Source organism: Equus asinus, chromosome 9 (assembly GCF_041296235.1).
Source record: "Equus asinus isolate D_3611 breed Donkey chromosome 9, EquAss-T2T_v2, whole genome shotgun sequence".
In the NCBI taxonomy this organism is placed as follows: domain Eukaryota; kingdom Metazoa; phylum Chordata; class Mammalia; order Perissodactyla; family Equidae; genus Equus; species Equus asinus.
Window position 1 is genome coordinate 86,034,972 of NC_091798.1, and position 27,103 is coordinate 86,062,074.

The window sequence follows — 27,103 nt, forward strand, 5'->3', positions numbered from 1 at the left end:
TTTGCAAGTTCGGGTCCCGGACATGGAGGTATACACCGCTTATCAAGCCACACTCTGGCAGGCATCCCACATATAAAAAAGACGAAGATGGGCATGGGTGTTAGCTCAGGGAGAACTTTCCTCAGCAAAAAGAAGAGGATTGGTGGTGGATGTTAGCTCAGGGCTAATCTTCCCCACTCTGCTCCCCCCAAAAAAGGATTGCATATTCATTATTAAAACTCAAACTATATGGAAATTACACACATCTCAGATTTATAAATATTGAAGGTCCCTCTTAATCCCACCCAAACACAGTTTGTAAACTCAAAAATAATCTAATTCACCAGGACTGATTTTAAACACAACTGTGTATGTTGCTTGAGGCGAGTTAAAGCTATTCATTTCTACATGCAATTAGGATAGATGGTTTCTCCAAATAAAACGAATGTCCTGAAGATTTATAAACAGCATGCAATAACTTTCCCTTTCTCTCTTCTCAGCAAGTCTTGACCCTAGCCTAATCTTCTGATAACAAAATCGCATTATAGCAAAATAACCTTAGCTACATTTTGACTGAAGATCTGCATAGATCAAAGAGAAATACAGGTGAGCTGAAAGAAGACTATAATCAAGTTAAGGTACGCTTGATGGAAGCTGAGTTGAGATGATCTGTGGAAGTTAATGCTATGAAGCTCTTTTGCTAATGCAGAGACCAGCATTACCCATAGGATATATATAGATATATATAAGAGGAGATTTATTGTAGGACTTGGCTCACACAGTTCTGGAGGCCGAGTCCCAGGATCTGCCATCTGTAAGCTGGAGAACCAGGAAAGCAAGTGGCATAATCAGTCCCAATCTGAGGATGGGGGAGGCCTGAGAACGAGGGGAGCTGGTGGTCTAAGTCCCCGTCCCAGGACAAAGGTCTGAGAAGGGGCAGAAGGTCGGGCTGCTGGTGTAAATCCTAGAGGCCAAAGGCCATAGAACCAGGAGCTCTGATGTCCTAGAGCAGGAGAAGCTTAAGAAGAGGGAGAGAATTCGCCCTGCCTCTGCCTTTTTGTTCTATTGGGGCCCTCAAAAGATCGGATGATGCCCACCCACACTGGAGAGGGTGGATCTTCTTTACTCAGTCTACTGATTCAAATGTTGGTCTCTTCTGGAAACACCCTGACAGACACACTCCAAAACACTGCTTTACCAGCTGTTTGGGCATGCCTCAGCCCAGTCAAGTTGACACAGAAAATTAGCCATTACAGAGCCTGACCGAGACTGAGGAAAAAGAAAGCCATTGACTTCTTGAAAAAATTGTGGATGTAGAAATACCATCCTTGCTTTGTTCATCATTATTAATAACTTAAAAACTGGGCTTATGAACTTTTTTAAGATAAAGAGTTTCTTTTTCCTGAGGAATTCAAGTGAATAATAAATTTAGCACATTTCAGGAACGCTTTCTAGGAAAAACCAGAAACACTCAATAAACTAGTGACTAAAAGGATAGTTTGTGCTTGTGTAATGGCACGTCCCAATAAATATTTCAGGCTTGGAGACTCAAAAGTTCTAAAGGCACTTTGTTTTTCTTAAGGAAGAAGTTTAGCCCCAATAGACTCAGTTCATGTCTATTTCACTGCCTATTCCATGGAATTGTACGGCAAACCTTTACAGCTTATGTTACCCAATCATTCAACAAACATTTACGGATCACCTGCTGTGTGCTAGGGGCTGTACTAGGTGCTGCAAGATCTGTGATGAGAAATTGAGCAAAATCAAATACAATCCTTGTGCTTGTGGTGGTTACACTCTTCTGGGAGAGATAGAAATTGTTCCAATAATCACAATAAATACTGTAAAATTACAAGTGGAGATAAGTGCTCTGCTTATAAGGAATGTATTTTATAAAAGCATGTAAGACGAGAACCTGACCTAGACTGAGAAAGTCAGAAGAGGCTTCCCGGAACCTGAGATCTAAGACGAATGGTTCAGACGAAGTGAACAGCATACACAAGGCCATGTGTCAAGTGTTGCCCTAGGGACTTAAGACTAGTGCAGCTGAGAGGCAGAAGTGGAGGGGAGGATGGTTTGAGAAGGGGCAGAGAGGCGTGCAGAGGTCTGACCATGTAGAGCTTTATGTGATTTAAGAGCTCTGGTCTTCATCCTAAGAGCAATGGGAAGCAATTACGGGAGATTTTGGGGAGGCAAGGGAGAAGGCGGTTGGAGAGTGACTTGATTAGAATAACATTTTGAAACATCACTCTGTTTTCAATGTGGGGAAAGTTTGGAAGGGGCCAGAGGGGATGCAGGGAGACCAGCTAGTAAGTTTTACCAAGTAGACTTGGTGGGAGGAACAACCTCTGCACCAAAATGTTGTCAGTGAAGAATGAGAGATATGAGCTCTCATTTGAGGTATTTAAGAGGTAAAACTGACAAGACGTGATGATAAATTTGAACTGGGGGAGGCAAGGAAGAAGGAAACATCAGGGACCACTTTTAGAATTTGGCTGGCATAATTGACTGGATGGCGATGACATTAGCTGAGATACGAAACACTGTAAGAGGATAAGTCCCATGAATTCGGTCTTGGAGATATTAGGTATGAAGTGCCTTTGTGAAATCTAACTGGAGTTGTTAATAATAATAATAATGATAAGCAATTGTATTTACGGGTCTGGAGTTTAGAAGGAATGTTCAAACTAGATACACATTAGTAAGATAGATATCTAAAGTATGGAGACGGAAGAGGTTAGGGAAAAAAGTATAGAGTGATAAGAGAAAATAAAAAAAGAACTATGGCCGTGCTTGAAGAATTCCAAAGTGCAACGTGTCTTCCCGTTGACGTGATACCCTGAGAAGGACACAACATCACTTCTGTAGTATTTCTCTCCTGGAGGCATTGCCTGATTCTAATCATAAGGAAACATGAAACAACCAAATTAAGGGACATTCTACAAAACAATAGGCTTATATTTTTCAAAGAGTCAAGATCGAGAAAATGAAAGGAAGACTGAAGAATTGTTCCAGATTAAATAAGTCTAAAGAGACATAACAACTAAATGAAATGAATGATGCTGAATTGGATCCTGGCGAACTGTGTCGCAACAAGGAAAAGTGGTAGGTAATACAGCCTCATGGCATGAACAACCAACCACTCACCACTAGACTACAAACGACAACAAGGCAGAAACTATGTCAATCTTATTCATTACTGTAAATGTAGTGACTAACACCCAAAAGGTTTAGATATATAGGTACTCTATTTTAGAAAATATTTTAGAAATATTGCATGCATGAATATGCATGAATGAATAGTGTGTTCTTGGTGGATTTTTAGATCTATTAGTTGCTATTCCCATTTTCTGAACTTGCTTGGTCTCTCAGCCCATTGCTGTTTCCACTTCCTGAGCTTGCTGGTTTCTACAGAATTCTGAGCGGGAAGAGGGCGTACTTGACTGTTGCTAATCCTCCCACTGACCCCTGCTTCCTCTCCCTTAATGACTAAGCCATTCGCTTCCATGCCCACAGTCACCTCACAGACACACCCATGAGACTGAGAAATTCAATACAGTACAAAACCAGGAGAAAGTGTATTATTCCAAAAATAGCTGGGTTTTTTCCATTGAGCCACTATAGTTCCTATTCTTCCAAATTCCAATGCCTTTTCACAGCCTAAGCCTCGATAGCTGCATAATAACTTTTTTTGCTAAAAATAAGCCAGCTTCTTGGCACCTGATAAGGGCTATTGTTTACTGCAGATAGTGCGACCATATTGATTAATCTTAGTATCCCCCACCAGCACTGAACTCAGTGTGTTATACGCTGTAGAATCTTGATTATAGACACACCAACACACACACAAAATATACTTACTGTCCATGCACCACACTTCACAGTAATGACGTTAACTGATCTCGTAGACTTCCAGTCTGCAAAACAGAAGGTGGTTGGAGTTGATTAATAGAAGCTTCCACTGTGCTTTATTTAATTGTGCTACAGTCAAGGAGTCTGTATCTCCAACTGAACAGACCATTTATGCTTCATTAAATTCTCCTCTCGTTTTTACACTTCAGGTGCTGCGATTAGATGGCAGCTCTGTTTTGAACGGCTCATTCAAGCGTGACAAGATGCTAGTGAGTATCTGGAGAAGCAATAGAATTAAAAAGCACCCTTTACATCTGGAAGACACTGCCTCTCACTTCTTATAATACTCAATTGAACCCTGTGGTTCATAAATATTCATAAGTATGAAAAAAGTATCTTAGATAAATGAAGAAATATCACAGAATTCCTTCACGGGAGGCTCCACTAATGCTTCAAAATTAGAAACTTATTTTTACAGAAGTGAAATGTTTGCCTCATCTGGCACATTTGAAGACTAGGTGACTTAGTGATCTATTTATTTTTAATTACAGTATGCACAAGAATATTAATCCTTCGGTGATTAAATATGATCCACCAATAAATAAGACTGGCAAAGCGTAAAGCTTGAAGACTTTCTTTTCTGAAACTGAATGATACACTGTCTATCGAACACTTTCTTTGAAATAAGTTTAATTTTACTCCAAATATGAGTGATATTTTTACATTCATTTATTGACTTGAATTTGCACAAATAAGAAAGGTTTAAATACATGGGGATAAGATTTTATGTAAGTTCTTCTACCGTTATCAAAACTTCATAGAGAATCCAACAGCTTGTAACTTAATCGGTGAAAAGCTGAGAATCTTAAACTTGTTTCTCTTTGAAGACAATTAAATACTAAAAATACTACTGGCTCCTTTTAAAGTAAGTATTTATAATATTTTTAAGTTGTTTATATTCATGAGCCAATAAAGTCATATAAAATAATTCTTTTAACTCATCATTTCTGCAGACATAATCTTTAACCAAAATGTAGCCTTTATGATTAGATGTTTGTACTCAAAAGAAAAAGCCCCCACTTTCTCTGGCGTTTCTTCATCACTTTGCACCCTGTCTGATAAAATGCCTTCCCCGATTTACCCTGTAACTTGCTGACACCCAGATGCCTTGAAAATTGGGCTAGTAGCAATGGCACTATCTTTACAATTATATTTTCTCTTTCAAGATAGAAATCAGAGGCTTTTTAATGCAGTTTAATCATATTTCTCAGTGGTACAGGTTAATTCCAGAAGAAATTCAATTGAAATATGAAGACTGTCAGAGAAAAGACGGAAAAACCCAGAGAAGCCAACTGAGACGGGTATCAGTGATGCTCATGAGTTGAGCTCTAGCTGATGGATTTAATGATCAAGCAGCAACCTTACAATATCACTGTCTTTCCTCTACGACTGGGAAAATATCTTTTATAAAAATTGCCTCTTTAGTTTATTTACCATCTTGCACGCACAAAAGTCCTGTGAGCTGCTGCTATTTGTTTCACCACGTCCCTTTTCTTTACAAGGGCCATCGCTCTCCTCCTTCCTGCCCCCACACATATTCTCCTTAAACAAACATCCTTTTTTTAAAAAGCAAAGAAAATCTCAGCTCTGCACTTTTGTTTGACTTCCCACACGTTGCTGTTAACCGTTCCCCAAACACAGACGGAAGACAGGCTGGGACCTTTCCACTGGTGGCTTTTTCACAGGACCTCTTCTCTTTAAATGTTGTAGTTTATTCTCCTGAAAAGAAACTGTCCCTTTCAGGATTTTTCCCCTCATCAGGAATTGGCCATTTGTGAATCTTGCCATTTGAGCAGTAAAATTCTCCACTGATAAAGCAGATACCAATAGATGGGCCATGTGTACCGTTAAAAACACTCACAATTTATGTTTCTCTCATTTGGCATCTCCTAAGTAAATAGAAAAGGTTGAAGATGGAAAGAGACAAACAGCGAACCCACCAATAGTCTCTGTTTGCACAAAGGAAGCATACGTGAAGAGGAAGAAAATGATTCCTTCAATTCTTTATCATTCACAATTTCCTCGCTTTGCCACTGAGCCAAGAAGTGTATGGCCAGTGTACGCTCAGGTGTGGGAGTCTTTCGGACTGCAGTTCGGCCTTGTGTACACTACAAATTCACACTGCTTGAAAATCCAGAAGATTGTTCTCCACTGTGTATGTATGGGCAGGGGAGGTCGGGGAGGGGAGATAAACTTCTCTTTGTCACACAGAGCAACCATTTCCAACATGAGATCATATAAAAATTTATCTAGCATGATTTCGAAAGGATAGAAGGCTTTTCCTTAGAAAAGAAGAAGTTTAATGTAGAGGAAGGAGTATGTGGTACCTTGCATTTCGGATCTGTCATTGTTAACCTCACCTGTCTTTATCTACAAAATAAGAGAAGTTTCTGTAGAATCGACTGTAAGTTTCCTTCTAATACTAATATTTGCCATTGGATAGATAGATAAATTTATAGAGAGATATCTATTATATGTTGATATATGCAGAATTCAATATAGGATAGGAATTCAATCTGTATAATAGAGAGCTCCATATATCAATATATATGATAAAGATATCAATATATCTGCATGCATATATATCTAGAGAGAAGAAAGAATCAATTAATCAAGTTTCACAGGATATGGATTCTAATTCATTTCTTCTTGAACGAGCTTTCTACACACACACGTGTGTGTGTGTGCAAGTATGGGTACCCTGCACTAGTGCTACTGTTCATCAAATATTTTTGAATTTCCTTCGTACAGACACAAAGTAGGATAGCATTTCCATGCCCCTTTGAAGTAATGTGAGGCCATGTGGCTTGCTTGGCCAGTGAAGTGTGAGCAGAAGTGGTATATTCCACACCCAGGAGGAAATTTCGAGAGCCAGTGTTTGTCTCATCACATTCGCTTTCTGTTGCTATGGTGACCATGGAAGCACATAATGACATGAAGTCTCCTCAGCCTGGGTTCCTGAGTGATCTGGATAAGCAGAGACTCCTGATGCCTGACAGCCTGTATTGGGCATGTAGCGTCAGTAAGAAATACATTTTTATTGGACAAAACCACTGAGATATGAGCATTGTTTGTTATCACAGCATAACCTAGTCCAGAGGTTGGTATAATTTTTCTGCAGAAAGTCAGATGGTAAATATTCCTCTGTCTTTTTATTTTTATTAACGAATCTTTAAAAAAAATTCTTAGTTTCCAAACAGTACAAAAACAGGCTGCAGGCTCGATTCGGCCTGTGGGCCTTAGTTTCCGGCGCCCTGCCCTAGCCTGTGCTGAGGGTAAAAGGCATTTACCTTCTCTCTCCATTGCTTTCCTCAACTGCAAAATAGAATATAACTGTCCTAATTATCCGCTCCATGTTTCCCTGAGAGAAAAAAGAAGAAATGGAGACAAAATGATTTAGGAAACACTAATGTTATATGCTGTGTGAAATGTTAGTACTTCAACTAAAATAACGATTCAAAGCAATAATTCCAAACAAAAATAGTTAAAAAGAAACAAGTTTTCTGCATCATATTCTCTGTATTTTCATGTAGATAACCTATTTCAAACAGAGCTTATCCATGCCAGAGCCCAACACTTCCCATTGGAGCATTTTATGGAGCATTGGTCCTCTAATTAGCCAAACACACACACACACACACACACACACACACACACACACACGGTTCTTTAGGTAAAGAAATTGAGGCAATTCTACATATTGTATTCATGGAATACTTTTTAACATAATACCTATCGAGATCCAACGGAATTTCTATTCGGCCCAACATACTCTGCGCAGCCTTGTAAAGCCTGTTACTTGGTATTGAGCTCCTTTCAGTTAAGTCATTGCCAGCACGACTGGTGAAAGTTTAAACTTCTTCTGTTCTTCAAGTTCTGCATTTGCCCAGACTCATGACCCAGCTCTAGGTTTACAGCATCTCTGGACAATTTGAATGGGACACTTGGACTTGAACACCAGTTGTTGGCCACGGTGAAAATTAATTTCATGCTAAAGTCCTAAACTGCAACAAATGCAACTTATCTTGGCTTCCAAAGAAACACACTCAGGACAAAGCACTGGATGGGAAAAGCGGGAGAGAGATTTTTGGTTATTTGAGTTTTTACCTTTCTAGACCAATTTTTTAATAAAATCAAGAGAATTTGTGGTAGCACTCTCTGAAGAACTTCAGGCTTTTAAAAGCAACAAATAAGGCTCTATAGAGACCTTGCCATCTGTGATTGACATTATGTTACATTGGATCGCTTCACTCTCCTGTGTGATAATCATCTTTATTTGCTACGCTATCCAAACCTAATTCAGTATGCAGCCCTAGAATGAGTAACAAATGTTTTCCATTTAGAATTCATTAGAATGTTTTCAGTTAGCAAATCCAAGAAAGGAGGAATTATGGGACAATAAAGAAATTAAAAGCTAAATTAAATATGTTTCAGATATACTATATGTCTCTCTATATATTTTCACACACATCTATACTTAATTTTATTATGTGACTGGAAAGAAACTTGAGAAATGTGTCAGCTGTGCCAGAATAGATATTTCTACTTCAGCTTACATAGAATTATAGAATGTTACACACATGATGATTTTGGTGATTTTCCACAAGATTCAATAAGAAAAACAAAGTGATAGAGTATGATGTCTAAGGTGGGGGTCTATCCCATGAACAGAAATTGCCTCCCACTGAAATGATCTGGAGTTCTTTCTGTATCCCCATCCTTCCTGCCCTGAATCACTAAATCACAGTGCTGGGGTAACAGCATTGGAGACTGGAGTCAAAAGACCTGAGCGCAAGTAAGAATTTTCCACCGAGTAACAGTGTGACACGAGGAAAATTACCTAGTCACTCTAAGCTTCCACTTATTCACCTAAAAAATGTGGATAGTGATGTCTCTCTCCTGGAACCTGTTGTGAAGTTACTTAGAGAAAATGTACATGAAAGTTCCTACATTGTGACTGGCATGTGTTACATTATGTGATTAATAAATGCGGATATGGGGCCGGCCCCGTGGCCGAGTGGTTAAGTTCACATGCTCCAGTTCGACAGGCTGGGGTTCGCCGGTTCAGATCCTGGGCGTGGACATGGCACTGCTCATCAGGCCATGCTGAGGCAGTGTCCCACATAGCACAACCAGAAGGACCCACAACTAGAATATACAACTAGGTACTGGGGGACTTTGGGGAGAAGAAGAAGAAGAGGAAAAAGAGATTGGCAACAGATGTTAGTGTAGGTGCCAATCTTAAAATAAATAAACAAATAAAAATAAATGTCAATAAGAATCTGAGTCAGTTCATAGGTTTGAACCAAATTATCAGTGATTCAAAATGCACAGATCCTAATTGTCTCTCTAAAACCAGGACTATAGGGCAGGTGCTGAGGGGTGAAAATGTGTTTCCTAGCTGAGCTTGACTTCAAATTATTAGGAAGCCAGGCTCAAACAAGCTTAAACTATGCTAAAAACTTATATTTTCCCCTCAAAAGAAAGTTAAAGGCAGTGTGGCCTGTAGGGCTGGTTGATTGGGCAACTCAAGAACGCCACCAAACACTCAGGTTCTTTCCCTTTCTCCTCTGTTGTCCACAGTGTTAACTTTATCCTGTCTCTTTCTCCAGTGGGAGTGAGCGTAGCTCCTTTCAGCCACAGGATAAGCTCCTCCGCTGAGTCTGATGGGGACAACGTTGGTCACACACTCCTGTGGAAATGGCAGCCAGGGGAATATTGTACTCTGATTGGCTTCGGCACTAGTTCCTCAAACAATACCGGCAAGGAAGATGGGGACAGTATTACTGGCATAGTCAAATCAGAACCTGCCTCTGGAATGAGGGTCACCTCCCAAACCACAGGGCGCTGCGTGGTAGGGGTCAACCAAACTATCCCCCTAACCAGCTTTACCTAGAAGACGTGTAGACATTGTTTTTTAATTAGCCTGATACAACCACCATGTCACCTTCAAAAAACAATAACCCATTCAATTTTGAGTCAGGAATTTATAACGTGATTTTAAAAATTGTCTTCTCTCACTTGCTTTATCTAAACTAGTCATGCAAATTAGCCCAGGCCATGCAAACACAAAAGAAATTTAACTTAGTTTGAGAGAAACCAGGCCATAGGAAAAAAGGGATTTTTTTCCTAGTTAGGAATTATATTCCTGCACTGTATCTCAAGACAGGGGTCCTCGTCACCAAATGATGTCCCGTAAGTTTAATGTTGATAAATTTGATAAGCTTTGGGCTTGTAACAATTTTAGCCAGATGATATTTTAGGGTAAAAACCTGATGTTTGAGTCCTGCTTCTTCCAGTTTCTACCTGTGTGACCTTCAGCAAGTTACCTACCTGCTCTGTGGCTTACTTTCCTGCACGTAAAATGGAGATTCAAATAGTATCTACCCCTTGGGGTTGATAAGAGGATTAAAATACCTGTAAAGGGCTTACTACAGGGCAGGATGTGGAAACGGGATAGAGCTATTTACTATTATTATCATATTATTATTACTAATGTTTTCTTCTACTTCAAGGTGGTGAGCTGTCTATTGAGGATGTTTCACGCTAGACAAGATGAATAGAAGTGGAGATATTTTTTAAATGTATTTTCAAGATTGCTATTAAGAGTTTGCTTTTGGCGAAACTGTATTGCATTTTAGATAACTGAAATAAGATCTGTGGGAAACACAAATCTGGAAAGACATATTTCATGCAAAATGATGAAAACTCAACCCTCACTTTGTACGTACCACACAGCTACAAAACTCCTCGGGACACACTTAGGCAAAGTCCCAAAGTGTAAGAAAGAATCTTGTTTGTTTTAAATAGCATCTGTGTGCAATTTTAACTGCCAGTTCATGAATTTAACTGGACTCTGAAAAATACAAAATTATCTGTAGTCTCTCCCTCAACCTATTATACTTTAGAATAATGGTGCTTATGTGATTATTTTTGGAATAACCTTTTAATTTCAAAAATTTTGAAAGGCTATGAGTGGTTTATGTTGTTTACCAATAATATGAATCCAAAAATTATTCTTAATATTGTTAAAGTAGTATTTAATCCAATTAACGATCTAACAGTAAAACAACTAGGACATTTACGTAGGCTCCTTTGTGAAGTTTGTTAGAAGGTTGAGTGAATGAGGCCAAAGTTACAGATTCTATTTAAGTATGACATGGTCTAGTTTGAAAAGCTCTGTTCTGTAACCCGTGCACTTCCACGCAGCCCCCTGGGTCTGCAGGCTTTTGAGGACATAAGAGAGACCAGGCACAGGTGGGAGGGTCCAGCCCGCATCTCCCAGCTGTTAGAGAGTAATTCAGAACTGTGTCTTACCGAGGGTGGGGCAGTGGCATTATGAGTATTAATAATCATGACAATTGCAGTTTATCGAGGGCTTGTACATGCTAAACACGTTGATGGATGTTTTACAACATTTATTTAATTTGATTTAATCTTCATAACAACACAACGAAGGAGGTGTTCTTATCTGCTTTTCGAAGATGAAGAACGTGAAGCTTGGGGAGTTGCAGAAGCTTGCTCCTCCTCACACAGCTGGGAACTGGTAGCCCCATAGCACTGCTTGTAAGAAACGCTCTGCGGAGAAAGGTCATTGAGGATGGGCCTGCAGGGCATCTGATGGGGCCGCCGAGCTTGCTAACGCGTTGATGTTGCTCTCCAATATTTCTTGAGCTACACTCCAAAGTTCCAGTTTTCAGACAGCTACATCAAAAGCCAAAAAAAAAAAAACCTCCTTCTGATTTTTTCCTTGGAGGAGGAAGAATGGATACTGATGGAGATTATGATGATAATAATAATAATAGGTATTACTGGGTACTTACCATAAGCCAAGAACTACTTAAGCACATTGAATTCTCCCAACAACCTCAAGTATGAGATAGATATTATTGTGCTCTCATTCTACGGATGAAGTGAATGAGGATAAAAAGGCTAAATGATTTCCTCTAAGATCACACAACAACCCAAAGGGAGAGCCAGGACTTAAGTAACCTCCATATGAGACCGAAGCCCATGCTCTTACTGGGGTATTATATCGGCAAAAATAAACAGCAAAGAAATGTTTACACAATTTGGTGGATTCATGATAAAGATTGCACCCGACTCCCTATTACTCTATCTAAATTTACCCCCCCCCCCCGCCCGATTTAGCCCTCAGAACGATTTATCAATGGTTTCATGGCACAATGCATTATGCTATAATGAAAACCTCTTGCAAAATCACAAATATTTCCTGGGAGACAAAAATGCAGGGAATGGGGTACCCAAGCTCCTCACATGAAGGGGATGCAGATTTTCATCTATCTTGTTTTTCATCTAATTGCTGAAAAGTCATAATTCTGTTAATACTTCCCTAAGGTATATGTGATCTGCATAAAATGTTTCTATTTACTTCAGCGTGTGTGCATTCAGCCATAAAAACAAAATGGAGAACAATTCAAATTAAATTCATCATTTGTTCAAATACGTGTCTCTTTGGTCACACCTTCTTAATGAGCAGTAGCAGGCAAGCAACACCGCTAATAAGCTATTTTAATAGGGTGATGTAACAGCATGTGAACTGTTACCTCCCGGGAGAGTGAGTGACAGATTCCAGTTCTCATTACTGTGTGGATTAGTCTCAGAGAATTCATTAGTGCCCGATGCGCAGCTCTTCTGAGTGCCCTTAATTTGGAAAAAAAAGACAGGAGGCCTATGTGCTCAAGAAACTCTAAAGACAGATGATCTGGAACTGAAGGGTTTTAGGGCAAAGGACTCTCCTGAGAAGATGGTAATTATTCACCTAGTTTCTCAGGCGATTGGTGACAGCTCTCTTCCCTTTCGTCTATGTCAGGAGAAACAACAGAGGGCTACTGGATTTCCCTTCACTGGGGAGGGCGCAGTTTTAATGCGAAATGTTTCAAAGGTACCATAGAAAGGCACAATTTACCAATAATCCTGATATTTCATTTGTAGGTAACATTTTTAACCCTCTCCACCCAACCACCAAGCAAGCTAGGTATTGACTGATTTAAAAATCCTGCGTGTGTTATTTCTGCGACATGCTGGTAAAGATATTTCTTTGAGCTAGCTTCCTAACAAACACGGTGTTCTGACTTCTGAGCCATTACAGGTGCCCACAGAGCACTGTCTATATACTGTGAAAAAGCTTTCAAACGTGTTTGATTGCAATTCTGAGTAAGAAATAAGTTTTACACACAACTAACGCCCGTATACAGGTAGGTATTTCATAGGTGAAATTAATGTTTCAGCACATGTGATGCAATCTTATCTGTATTGTTCTAGTTTAATCTCTTCATTTAGTCCATGCTATTCTATTGTAGTCCATACTATTGTTTTAAATGTTGGTTTTTAAAAACATTGATTCTATTTTAAACGTTGATTTTACCACGTACCAAGAAGTCAAGATCTGCAGTTCAAAAAAGAGTAAGAAAGAATCATGTTTCAGGACAAAGACATTTTTATGTTAATTTTGGTGAGAATAATAATTTCTTTATTGGGGCTGGCCCTGTGGCCGAGTGGTTAAGCTCACGCACTCCGCTGCAGGCGGCCCAGTGTTTCCTTGGTTCGAATCCTGGGCGCGGACATGGCACTGCTCATCAAGCCACGCTGAGGCAGCGTCCTACATGCCATAACTAGAAGGACCCACAACAAAGAATACACAACTATGTACTGGGGGGCTTTGGGGAGAAAAAGGAAAAAATAAAATCTTTAAAATAAATAAATAAATAAATAATTTCTGTATTGACTGCTTATTACAGGCCAGTCGTGGAGCCATTGCTCCTCAAAATTTCTTACTTCATTTACTCTCTACAACAAAGATGAAAGTAGGTATTATTCCCTCACTTCTCACATGAAGAAAATCAAGCTCAGAGAGGCAAAGAAAGTTGTTCCAGTGCACATAGCTGGTCAGTGCCAGAGCTATGATATTGACACACAGTAGGCATGCAGCAAGTCTTGCCTGACTGACTGACTGAGTGAATAAATTATGGTTGAGAATGAGGCCTCAAGCCTACTGACTTTCAACTATTGGATGTACTGACAATTAATCCTCATTGCAGCATTTCTTTCTGGACCACAGTCTAACACTATGGCTTTCAACTATCTCAAAACAAAACTAAACAGTTTTTATCTGAAAATGCAAAACAATTCTTTCTTGATTGAGGGGTGATAATAATAATGATAGCAGTAATAATAATAATACTGATGATGATCATGGCTGATATTTATTGATTACTTTATATGTGCCAAGCACTACTCGAAGTGTTTTTATGCATATCAATATAAAATAATAGCAGCGGCCCCTGAAGGTTGTTGTGAGGATTAAATTCATTTAATTCTTACGTCAACTCTATGGGGTGAGTACTATTATTATCTCTGTTTAACAGTTGAGGAGACTGAGGCACAGAAAGGTTAAGTGACTTGCCCAAGGACACACAGCTAATAAAATTCAAGAAGTCTGTCACCAGAGCCTAAGCTCCTAGCCTTTCCTCACAATGGTAATTGCTGGAGATCAGCTAAGTTCTTTTATCACTAAAACATGGTTGACACCTTCCAAAGAAAATTCAATAAGAAACGCTAAATGCTTTGATGGAACGAGCCATCATTATGAGTCATTTAGCTTTCCTAACGTAGTCATGCTTTCTTAACTTTTGAGCATTTTTCTGAGGGCTTGGATATAGCCGATACCACTCAGCATAAATATTGAAAATTAAGATTTCAGAATATTTTACATAGTCATATCTCAGTACTTTATAAAGTTAGCGATAAAACATCCCTTTTAAGAAATTAGCTATGATTTTATTTTTAATAAAATCAAATTAAGAAATATTTGTGTAGTTAACAGCAACTCACTCTGCTAAGATGATGTTGGGGAGACAAAGAAACATTCTCTAGTATAACCGTGAGTACCTTAGTGGTGGGACACGGCATTGACAGAATTTAAGGGATTAACACCAGAGCTTGAAGAGGAAGCTAAAGCCGGGAGCCGGGTTCACAAACTGATGCCATGAGGAAGCAAGAGAGTATAACAAAGAGGGCTGGCCAGGACACAGGTGTGCACTACAGATCCTTCAGGTTACTTTGTAGTGAGACTTTCTCCTCTGGTCCGCAGATTACCTCCTAAATTAGTTGAAGCCTATAAACCCTACCACAGAAGCACAGTGGATGAAACTGCTTAGTGTTTTTGTATCGGAGAAGGTCAGTGCCCCCAGATGCACACAACTTTCCTCTTCTGCCTGGGACCAACACTCAACCACATTTCATAGCCTCTTGACACTCTGACCAAGGAAATGTGGGTAGAAGCCACGTGCCTGATCTCTAACAACCTCTCTTGGGATCCTCTGCTCTCTCTCTGTTTGCTCATCCACCTGTTGGATGACACCAGGCAATCTTATATTGAAGAGGGAAGAAAATTAGGCCCTCGATCGAGTGAGTGGGGCAGGGCCCCGTGATAGCCTGCATCAGAGAGTGACAAGAGTGAGAAGTGAACTCTTGTTTCGCTAGGCCACTGAGATTTTTACAGCAGCTAACATTGCTGATCCTAACTAAAACAGTGCTGGAGGACGAACACCGGCGCAAATGGCAAGTTTTAAACAAAAGCTTATGATTGGGATTTAGTGATGTCAATTGGGAAAATGGTGTGTTATTTGCACGTGGTCTCATCTGCAAAGGTCTTGCTGATCTTAGAGCCATGACTGCTCCCAGAAACCATCTGGTGCAGTAGAACATGTAGTCAGATCCGTTCTCTCTCCATTAAATCTTCTGGAACCTGCTGAGGACCTGCTCCCCTCCTCTCAACGAATCAGATGCACCTGGGACTCCTTAAAGACTCACATGCAGTCTGGTAAACTACCTGAGTTCAAATCCTGCCTTCAACTCTTAGTAGCTGTGTCATTTGGCAATTTGATTAAAATCTCTGTGCTCATCTTTTTTATCCGATAAATCATTACAATAATAGTACCTCTATCATACGTTGTTTTGAGGATTAAACAAGTTAATCCACATAAAACATTTTAAACAGTGTCTGGCGCATGGGACGTGCTCAATCAATGTTAGTAGTGTTAGCATTTTCATTGTAGTGTTCGAGTCATTCTCCCTCTCCTGCCTGGTGTGTTAAGATTTATAACTCTTACCTCTTTTCTAGGCAAAGGACCTAGACTTCCTTTTTCTCCACTGTCTAGGGATGTTGGGAGGCAGTAATAAAGCTTTTCTCTATTACAATCCTATGTTTTGAGTTTGTCCCTTCTGTGTTCTCACACACTCAGAAGGAAAGAATCCTTTCTTGGTTTTACTTTCAGACTTACAAAGAAAGAAAATTTCCAAATTCTAATTGGCTTAAAACGCTCACAGACAATAGACAATGACGTGGAGGTGAGGTGTAGGTCCAGTGCATGTGTTGGGCCTCTTTCCCCACAGCTGAAAGGGCATTTTTGGGTGCTTTTGTTTTTGTTTTGTTTTGTTTTGGTGAGGAAAATTGGCCCTGAGCTAACAACTGTTGTCAATCTCCTCTTTCTGCTTGAGGAAGATTTGCCCTGGGCTAACATCTGTGCCAATCCTCCTCTAATTTGTATGTGGGATGCCACCACAGCATGGCTTGATGAGTGGTGTGTAAGTCCCCACCTGGGATCCGAACCCATGAACCCTGGGCTGCTGAAGCAGAGCACACAAACTTAACCACTACGCCACTGGGCCAGCCCTGAAAGGGCATTTTTACAGGTTGACTCTGTGGCCCAAGCCTAACCAGTCTTTGCCATATCTTTGTGTGACTGGATTACAATGGAAAGTTCAAGGCCAGCTTTCCTGGCATGGTTGTAAGGAATAGTTAACTCCATCATGAGCCAAGATTTTGGTTGAGAGGGGGATTTTATAATGAATTTTCACACAAAGACATTCTTAATTTTTTTTTTTCCAAATCCCCTGGCAACAGGTAATGATGAATGCTTAGAAGGACATTTTTTTTGCCCTTTCTCTTTCATTGGACACTTCATCATGGTGGCAGCCAGACTCTCTTATGAAGTTAAGAATGTAATTATTGGCCAAAGTGTATCTGTTCTATTTCTTTCCATTTTAAAAGCCAGTTAACTGTCCATAAGTTTAAAAAGAGAACAAATGAGGTAGAAGCAGAGGCCATGAAGGTGACTGAAGGTAACAACAAAGGGAAATGTGTCGCCATTGGGATGATGATAATAGCCTCGACCCGCCACACTTCTGTCTGCATTGAGTTCATTGCTCACAGAAGACGAAAAGAAAGGAAAAGAAAAGAAAAAACGAAAGAATAAGTGCTTACTTGATTTTCAAGGCTTGAGTACAAATCAATATCTATTTGATTTCTTTCATAAATTAAGTCAGAGCATTTTATTAGCAATTCATGAGCGATGTGTGTTTAAAAATTAAGAAGAAACTTTGTGACAAAACGTTGTCTTCAATCAGAGAGGAAGAAATATTTTTATTTGGAATAATGCAGTGCTTTTTGTTTGCATTTTCTTCTTTTTTTTTTAGTGAAGGGGCAGCAGTGACACTAAAGGAAAATGATGATTCATAAGACAGTGCATACTGGGAAGCTATGTCAAATCAAAATACATATCTTCAAAGCTGAAACAAGGCAGTCTTCTCCTTGCCTCATCTTTCTACCTAGTTTTCTGTTTTATACGATTAGATATACTGGATCCAATTGTTCTAAGACTTACTTTATATTAGCTTGAATGTTCTAACTGTACCAACATTATATTCACAAAATATGGGAGACATTTTTCCATTTTTCTTGACCGCCAAGTATCTGAACTCCCTTCATATGTTTGAGGACCTCCTCCCATAAGAAACTAAAAAAAAAGCCAGACTCACTTTCCCAGGTTCTCTTGCAGCTGGATATGGGCACCAACCCCGCCTCCACTAAGCACGTCACATATGCATATTTTGAATAGAGGGCTATTGATGTAAAGAAGCAGGAGCTTTGGGAAATTCTTTCTAGAGTCAGTGACTATTGCACAAGATCCCATTCCCAGGGCAGCGGTGGCCGTGGCCCCTGTGGATGAATCTCATGTTGGTGGCAACGCTGTCAGCAGTTAAAAGCAATCATGGTGGCAATGTACTGGGGAGGCAGGTTCCACTATTCCATTTGGGACATTGTTTGTGGCTATGTGGACTTTGAGCCTAATATTCCTATGATCTTAGCAAGTCAATGAACAACCCACATCCTATCTTCTTCTTTTTTACTTTTTCCTTTGAATAAGCTTAGATTTACAAAGAGTTGCAAAAATAGTACATAGAGCTTCCATACACCATTTACCCAGCTTCCTCTAACATTAACATCTTACATAATGATGGTACATTTATCCAAAGGAAACATTAACATTGGTACAACACTATTAATTATACTCTGTTGAGGTTGCCTCAGTTTTTCCACTAATGTTTTTTTCTTTCTTTTTTTTAAAGATCGGAACCTGAGTTAACATCTGTTGCCAATCTTATTTTTTTTTTTTTTCTTCTTCTTCTTCTTCCCAAAGCGCCCCAGTACATAGTTGTATATTCTAGTTGTGGGTCCTTCTAGTTGTGGCATGTGGGATGCTGCCTCAGCGTGGCCTGATGAGCGGTGCCATGTCCGTGCCCAGGATCTGAACTGGCGAAACCCTGGGCCACCGAAGCAGAGTGTGCAAACTTACCCACTTGGCCACGGGGCCAGCCCCTAATGTCCTTCTCTGTTTCAGGATCCAGTTCATGATAAACCACTACATTTACTTGTCATGTCTTCTCCAACCTGTGACAGTTTCTTTCATGACTGTGTCTCTTTCGTGGTAAGGTATGTTGAAAACTCTTCCTCCATTTGTATTTGTCTGCTATTTTCTCATGGTTAGACTGAGCTGATGGATTTGGGGGTAGAAATCCATGGAAAGGAAGTGCCTTCCCAGCGTATCATGTCAGCAGGCACATGATTTCGATGTGTCTCATCACTGCTGATATTAACCACAATCTGTCGGTTAACCTGGTGTCTGCCAGGTTTCTCAAATGTCAAGTTACTGTTTTTCCCTTTCTATAGTCTATTCGTTAGAAGCAAGTCACTGAATTCAGCCCACATACAAAAAGGGGGAAATTAAACTCTACTTCCTTGAATTTGTGGACATATGGTAAAACCACCACAGTAATTAATAAATATTTTGAGGAAGATACTTTTGGGCTATGCAAACATCCCATTTCTCCTTAAAGTTTCATGCACTAATTTTAGCATTTGTCACTGGATCTTGCCAACAGCACATATTACTGTGCTGTTCGTTTCTTTCTTCCTTCCTTCCTTCCTTCCTTCCTTCCTTTCTTTCTTTTCTTTTTTTTTTTTTTGAGGAAGATTAGCCCTACACTAACATCTTCTGCCAATCCTCCCCTTTTTGCTGATGAAGACTGGCCCTGCGGTGACGTCTGTGCCCATCTTCCTCTATGTTATGTGTGGGAAGCCTGCCACAGCATGGCTTGATAAGTGGTGCGTAGATCTGCACCCAGGATCCGAACTGGCAAACCCTGGGCTGCCAAACCAGAGCACGTGAACTTAACTGCTGTGCCAGCGGGCCGGCCCCTACTGTGCTCTTCTTTCCGATGGTGATCTTCTAGTTCCTTAACTCCAATGTATTAATTGGGATTCTTCCATAAGGAATATTTGTCCCGTCTCCCCATCTATTTATTTATTAATCACTTATTTATATCTGTATGGATTTATGGATATCTATTTTATTCTTTGGCTTATAATCCAATATTACTGTTATTTATCTCATTGCTCAAATTGTTACACCTTTGGGTATGGGAACTCTTTAGGTTGTCTCTTGTGTCCTTTTGACATGCCTGCATCTGGTTTTTAAACAGTTATTATTATTACTTCTTTACCATCTAATACGAGAAGTCCTAGGATATTACAGTCCTAGGATCAAAAATTCCTTCAAGAAACCCTAGTCCCTTTTAGTGGAGAATGGTATTTAGAGCCCATGAATGCTTGTTTCTATTGAGGGGTCACTATTTCAAGGCCTTCTCAGTAGAAAGATAGAATATATATATATTTCTATGTACATATTTCTATATTTATTTCTGTATCTATTTGTGTATCGCTATGTGTAAAATATACATACATATATATAAATATATACATACACATATATAAATAAATATTTATTTCTGTCTCTTTATCTGTATATATGCAAATATATATTTAAAGCTATATGCTCTATCTATCATCTATCTGTCTATCTATCACCTATCTATCTATATTTAAGCAGACATGAGTTCACCCCGACCTCTCTGACTCTAACCCAGCATGGCAGTTTTCATTCTAGCCTTCACTCCTTTATTTGTAACTTCTTTCTCAGACAGTGAGAAACTGGGCTCTCAATATCACAATGTATTTACTTCTATGTTTAACTCTAACAATATCCATGTGCTAAGAATTGTAAAACTGTATCCCGTGAGAGATAAATTTACCAACTAGAGCCCAGTGTTAGTGCGCAGTTCCTTTTATATTTAACCTTACAGTATCAGCCAAAACACTGTTTGCCAACAATACTCAGGTCAGCTTCTTTCTTCCCCATACCCTCCCGTGAAGTTACTTTATACATTTGTAATACAGTTATAGTCATGGGTCGCTTAACAACAGGGACACACTCTGAGCAATGCATCATTAGTCAATTTTGTTGTGGTGCTAACAACACAGGATGTACTTACACAAACCTAGATGGTATAGCCTACTACACACCTAGGCTATATGGTACTAATCTCCTGGGACTACCATGGTATACGTGCATCGTTGACCGAAATGTTGCCATGGGGCCCAGGACTGTAGATTCATTTGTCACACTCTGCACCCTATCCTGAGTTCTCTCAGCATCCGGGTTAATGTTTTTTACATTTGCATACAGGGTGCACAGTGAACAGCTCTACAAGCTTTGACAAATGCAGCACAGAGTCATGTATCCAACCCCACAGTGCAATCCCGACCAACTCCATTACCCTGAACTGTCTTGTGCTGTCACCTTGCAGTCCATTTCCCTGTCCCTCCAGAGCCCCTGGACACCACTGATCTATGAACCATTTCTGACTCTTTAGTTTTGCCTTGCCCAGAATGACATATAAATGAAATCACGCTATACGCAGGCTTTATGTATGGCTTCTTTCACTTTTTTTGTTATTAGTGCCATCAAGTCGATTCCAACTCCTAGCGACCCTATGTACAGCAGAGCTGAACTCCGAGTGGTCTTTTTTGTGCCATCCTCTCACCTTCTGATGTAATGCTCCGCTGCTATTGCTATTCACAGGGTTTTCATGGCCTATTTTTTCGGAAGTAGGTGGCCAGGTCCTTCTTCCTAGTGTGCTTAGTTTGGAAGGTCTGCTGAAACCTCCTCACCATGGGTGACCCTGTTGGTATTTGGTGGCATAGCTTTCAGCAACACCCAGCTGCCACAGCATGACAACAACAGATTGGTGGTGTGGTTCCCTGACCAGGAAACGAACCCGGGCAGTGGCAGCAACAGCTCTGAATCTTAACCACTAGACCACAAGGGCTGGCTTCTTTCACTTTACAAAATGCGATTGAGAGTCATACATGCTGTTATATGAATCAATAGTTGACACAAGCATCCTGCTTTGCAATAGCAAACTGTCTCATGTTCTCTTCTGAAAGCCTGGAGTACAGAAACATTTCATATGCTCAGTATTAGAAAATTTAGTATTTATTTATTTACGTGTTAAACTCCTCTGGCCCTGACATACCATGGCAAGTCCTGGCAATCCATCAGTGAACAGGAAGGGCAAGATCTCACTCCTCCAGGAACTTCCAATATACTCAGATAACTGCATCAAGACAGGAAAAATATGCGAAAACATGGAAGCATATTGAAGAGCTGCCTCAACCAGTCAGGGCCAGGTCAGACTTCACAAAGGACATGACATCCTGCTGAAGGATGGAGAGAGAGTAGTAAGGAGGAGTTAGAGAGAAGCCACTGAGAGGTGGGGTGGAAACAGTTCCAGGCCATAAGAACTGTACTTCGAAAGGCCTATGAGCACTCGAGGAAATGAAGTGCCTACAGAAAAGCAGAAACCTGACATTAGAAGAGGGAATGAAGTGGCAAACATCACAGCAGCCATCAGGAATTGCTGTGAAAGCCACGTTGAAGTATTTGGACTTTATCCAAAGGGGAAACTGCCTGCCTCAAGGTCGAGGTGTCTCTGCAGCCTTCACCTCACACAGTGAGATCATCTCGCCTCCCATTTATCTCCCATTTTTTTAGTGTGAACCACAGGGAAGTAAAATAGTAAATTCTGGAAAACATAGTAATTTTCACTTTCCTATTTTGAGGTTAAAGGGAAGGTAGGAAGTTACTTTAAGTCTCGCTTTACCTCTGTAGACACATACTAGCTTGTCCGAAGAAGAAAATGATCAAGTGTTTGGAATCAGGACTGGAAACATGTTTTCCCTCATGAAGGAAAATCAACAAAAAGCATGATGACCAAAGGTAAGACTGAATAAGATTAATGAGTTCATTGTGCTTCTAATAATAAAGCTTGGCTCAGAGAGCTGGTCTGTTTAGCAGATTTTTTATTTATTTATTTTTTTTTACTAAGCCAATTGACAACTCTATGGCCAAACTATGAATGTTTTCACGGTACATGGCCTGGATGAAAGTCGCAGCTGAGAATGGAGTCTAAGTATCGGATGCAGAGAGTAGATCTCGTTGTGCCTGAAAGGTTTGCTCCTCTTCTTTTGCTTACTGACATGCAATTAACAGCATTAACGATTTAAAAGGGAAAAAAGCATTGCCGAACATCTCTTTCTCTCTTGAAAAAGCTGGTTGATGAACATTTCCCTCATTTCAAGAACAGAATCTGATTGGAAGTCCATTGAGTATGCCATACACAGAAGCAATTGGACTGGTAAGTAAAAAAGATACAGTTGACAAAATTTAAAATTTCTATAAGAAATAGTCTTTAAAAAGGAATGGGAAGATGTTGTAACTCTGGCCAGCAATTTGGCTGTCTTTCCTCGCCATTGCCATTTGTAATTGTCTACTTATGTGAATGCAGATACGTAAAATATTGTGACACCAAGACAGAAAAGTATATGCTGAACCTGCATAGAGACTCCCCCTCCCTACATCTCCTTCACCAACACCATTTACAGTCCCATATGGCAGGTACTGTTAGTATCCAGATTTTACAGATGAGGAAAATGAGGCCTCAAAAGTTAAACAATTGCCTAGGGTCACACATCTGGTAGGTCCGCGTGAGCCGGGGTTGAAGCAGATCTACTTGATTCCAAGATCTATGGTACTCATGCGCAGTTTGCTATTTTCTTTTCAACCTTGGAATTTAATTTGTCCATCTTTTATTAACATCCACCACACATTCGTAATTTGCTTAACTAGACCTCTAACAAGTTGCACTGAGGCTGTTGCCAGTTTTTTGCTATTATTAAAAAATGCAAGAGTTAAATCTTTATAACTACTTCTTTTCCCATTTGTACAAATGTATTTACAGGATTAATTCCTATGTCCTGTGTAGAGAAAGCATAATATGATTGGCCAATTTTAAAATTTCTACATACTACAATAATGGAAACGTTTAATCTCCTGATAGAAAACTTAATGCTTCCTGAGGGCCTTAATTCTTTTAGAAATAGTAAAATGTAGTTTTTCTTTTCTTTGTAGCTATAATCTCTGATTGATCCAAGAGAATATAAAGTCGCCATGAAACCACAGTGCGTCGAAAGAGTGGTACATAGTTTTTAAAAATATGTACAGTCTGGAGCCAGGATGACATGAATTTTAACTTAGGCTCCACCATTTATTAGCTATGTAAACTTGAACATATCATTACTGTTTTCTAAGCCACAGTTTCTTATGTGAAATAGCCTAACCACTAGTTTCTATTGGGCTGTTTTGATCATTATTTAAGAGAACGCATGTTAAGCACTTAGCATAATGCCTGGCACATAGAAAGTGGTCAACAAACATTCATAACTATGACGTGTCTATTAGTTCTGTGTATTCGTCTTTTGTGTGTGTGACACCACTTTTAGTATCCAAATATCCACAAGTTAATATATTATTAATATTTCATTCATTCATTCACCAACACTTGTTGGCCACTTTCTAGGTACTAGGCACTGTTCTAGGCGTTGAGGGTACAGTGGGCCCATAGAAAAATGATTCGTGCTTAACAGCCATCAAAGTCCTGTAGAAATCAGAATGTTTTAATGTATTTTAACTTAAAAAATAACATTAGTTAAAATAATATCCTCTGAAGCAGAATTTAGGATGTTTAACTATAATTCTAAAGATTTGGTGTTATTTTAAGTTGGTTTTGATACTTTTCTAAAAATGAAAAATGACACCACTGTTTATGGGTCAATGGCTAGTGGGAATTCTTTTTACAGCTGCTTTGTGTCATTTATCTTGATCAGGCACTAAATAAGCCATTTTTCGGTAATTTACAAGATCATTGTGTCTTTTATACCCTGGCTCCCAGATCACCAAAGGACACAGTTTAACCTTTATTTTCATCTATCCATGTGGAAAAATAATATGTAACGGGGTCTCTAAATCCTACATTTCAATTCACTTGCTTTTGAAATATCAGTTGAACAAAAATATCAACTGGTAACAATGTCAAAAAGAGGGAAATTAAGTGTATATTTCACCAGAGATATACAAACATTTTTGAAAATTCAATAATTTAGAATAAAATAGAGATATATTCTTCTTTTCAGTATATTTCTGACCCCTCTGTAGGTCTATGCATTATTATGTACATATATATGGATATATATATACACAGAATACATTTATATATATGTGTATACATACACATATAAGTGTATATGTGTGTATACATATCCATATATATATTTTTCTTTTTACAACACCAACAGTGGTATTTAGTGGATAAGTAGCAATCTTATTGTTATTTAAGTCTATGTGTAAGGTTTGAAAAAGTTAGCAAGGGATCAAAGTCTGCCCAGAATGATGTCATAACAAGGTAATATGGAATCTGATTATGTGAAAAGCTGGATATTTACACAAAGAGGTCAGAAACCAGCTGGCTACATATAAACTAAAGAAAAACCAACAAACGTCCTATGACAGTTCTTATTCCTGATCTACTATGGACTTGCAAGCTTTGCACAATTTTTCAAGACCCAGATATTGAGAATGTTTTCTAAGTCAGCACGAATCCACTCAAACATTTTGTGTGGCTTGCTACCCAAATTATCCTGGAGGCAATAAGAAAATGTGTTTATTTTCCCTTTGCATGATATTACTTAAAAATTATAATGTTGTTTAGAAAAACTGTAGCAACATTTTACCTCTATGACTTAGAGAAAACATCCTCTTTGATTCAATAAAACAACTTGGGGCTATTTTTATATGTGTTTCATTTTTATTCTACAGATCAGAACATTTGTTCAAATTGGATTTACAGTGGAAATTCAATTGATCTTTCTGGACTGTTGCCAATATTGGAAGAAAGACTTATCTGAAAAGTTAGCTCTGTGATTGCTCCGCTTCCTTCCTCGCCCCCCTTCTTCTCTCCTTCCTTCCTTCTTTCCTCCTTTCTTATTTCCCTCCTTTCTTTCCTTCTGTTCTCTCTCATTTACTTTTCTTTTTCATGACTCTAAAATATTAACAACCAATATCAAGAGAGATTTATGTAAGTATATAAAGAGTTGGATCACTTACAGGGCAAAAAACATTACTGAATTGTTGAAACTATTTTATCTTTAGTAACTATATTCATTCTCTTCAAAAGATTGAAGATGTATTCTAAACTGAGTAATGGATTACAGGAAGGAGAGGAGGAGCTAGCGATGTGATATTTCAGGATTATTCCTTAAAAGTAGAGAAGACCCCACAGTGAGAGAAAATGATGATGACAAACAAAACCTCTCTATACTCAGGACTACTAATAAGAATAGAAATAGGCTGGGATCACACTTCTAAGATTAGACTGAAGATAAGATCTGTTAAATGCTGGAATTATAACTAACTGCTATATTTACTCCATGATATCTTTATTAATTTTTTACTTTTTTTAAACTCTTGATTGCCAATATTATTGCAATACCATCTAACTTTTGTGCAGTTAAAAAGTACTCAATGTTGGTGTATGGAGCCATTCATATTAGAACGGCTAAACACCACAAAAGAAGTCCCGCACAGGTATAATCCAGGGATTTTGCTGATCGTGATGTACATTGGCTTATTTGCTGGACTTTAATATCTGGTGGAATCTAAAAGCTTTGCAGAGCCACAGAGAGATTTTGACATTTACAGGGAAATTTCTTTTCTGAACATGTGGTTTTAATAATCTTGAAGATCTTCTAGCTTAACACTTTCTTGCACTTTTACAGACACTTCATCTGGCCAGTCTTTTAATAAAAGAAAAATGGTTAATGATCCTCTTTCAGCATAATATAGTGTAGCGATGGACCACAGCCTCAACAGCCAAAAGGACAAACACAAGTAGTCATAAAACAATTGTGATGTAATGACCCACTAGTTTGTCGCTGTGACTCATGATACCCAGGCAAGGTCAAGATACAACAGTGTAACACAAAGCTAAAATGTCAACATACACTTGGGCTAGGCAATCCTGTCTAAAGCCTTTCATCTCCTCCTGTGGCCCCTCCCCTCATTTTCCCCAACACCCACCTCTGCTTCATGGTTCCTTGAAGTTAAAGGAATTTATGAAACAAAATTTTTTCTTTGAAGATAACTAGTTTTTCCACTTCGTGTGCAAGAGGGCTACCTAGTTTTTTCTTTGTCTTGCCAAGACTAGACAGAAGATCCAGACACTACACAATGATCCACAGGGATGTGCAGCCTTGACTCTCTCGGGAGAACATAGTTGCTCCTTTGGCAGAGGAGGGATTGCAGTGTATGAGTCATTCACTCACAACAAGCCCCAATGGAAGTTTTGTTTTATATTTTTCAAAGTGGAAACAACGATTTTTTTTCATAATCATAACAATATTTTGTACTTCATAAATATCAGAGAATCTAGAAAGGTAAGGCAAGAGGTCTCAATTGTAGCTTTCCTAGCCATTACAACCACTTTGTTGCATACCCTTCTATAATTTTTAATATGCATTCAAAACACACACAGCATGTTACCAAAATAAATACTCCCTTTTTAAATTGTGGTAGAAAACACATAAGATTTACCATTTTAAGTGTACATTTCTGTT

General features: G+C 39.1%; 1 protein-coding gene across 1 annotated transcript in view; it reads right to left on the reverse strand.

The window, feature by feature from the left end:
• Nucleotides 1-3,856: 3,856 nt before the first annotated feature.
• XRCC4 (X-ray repair cross complementing 4) overlaps nucleotides 3,857-27,103 on the reverse strand; it is a 288,469-nt gene continuing 265,222 nt past the window's right edge. The window contains exon 8 of the mRNA XM_044777890.2: nucleotides 3,857-3,896. Coding sequence (XP_044633825.1) covers nucleotides 3,872-3,896 — 25 coding nt within the window. The 3' untranslated portion in view covers nucleotides 3,857-3,871. The remainder of the gene's footprint in view (nucleotides 3,897-27,103) is intronic.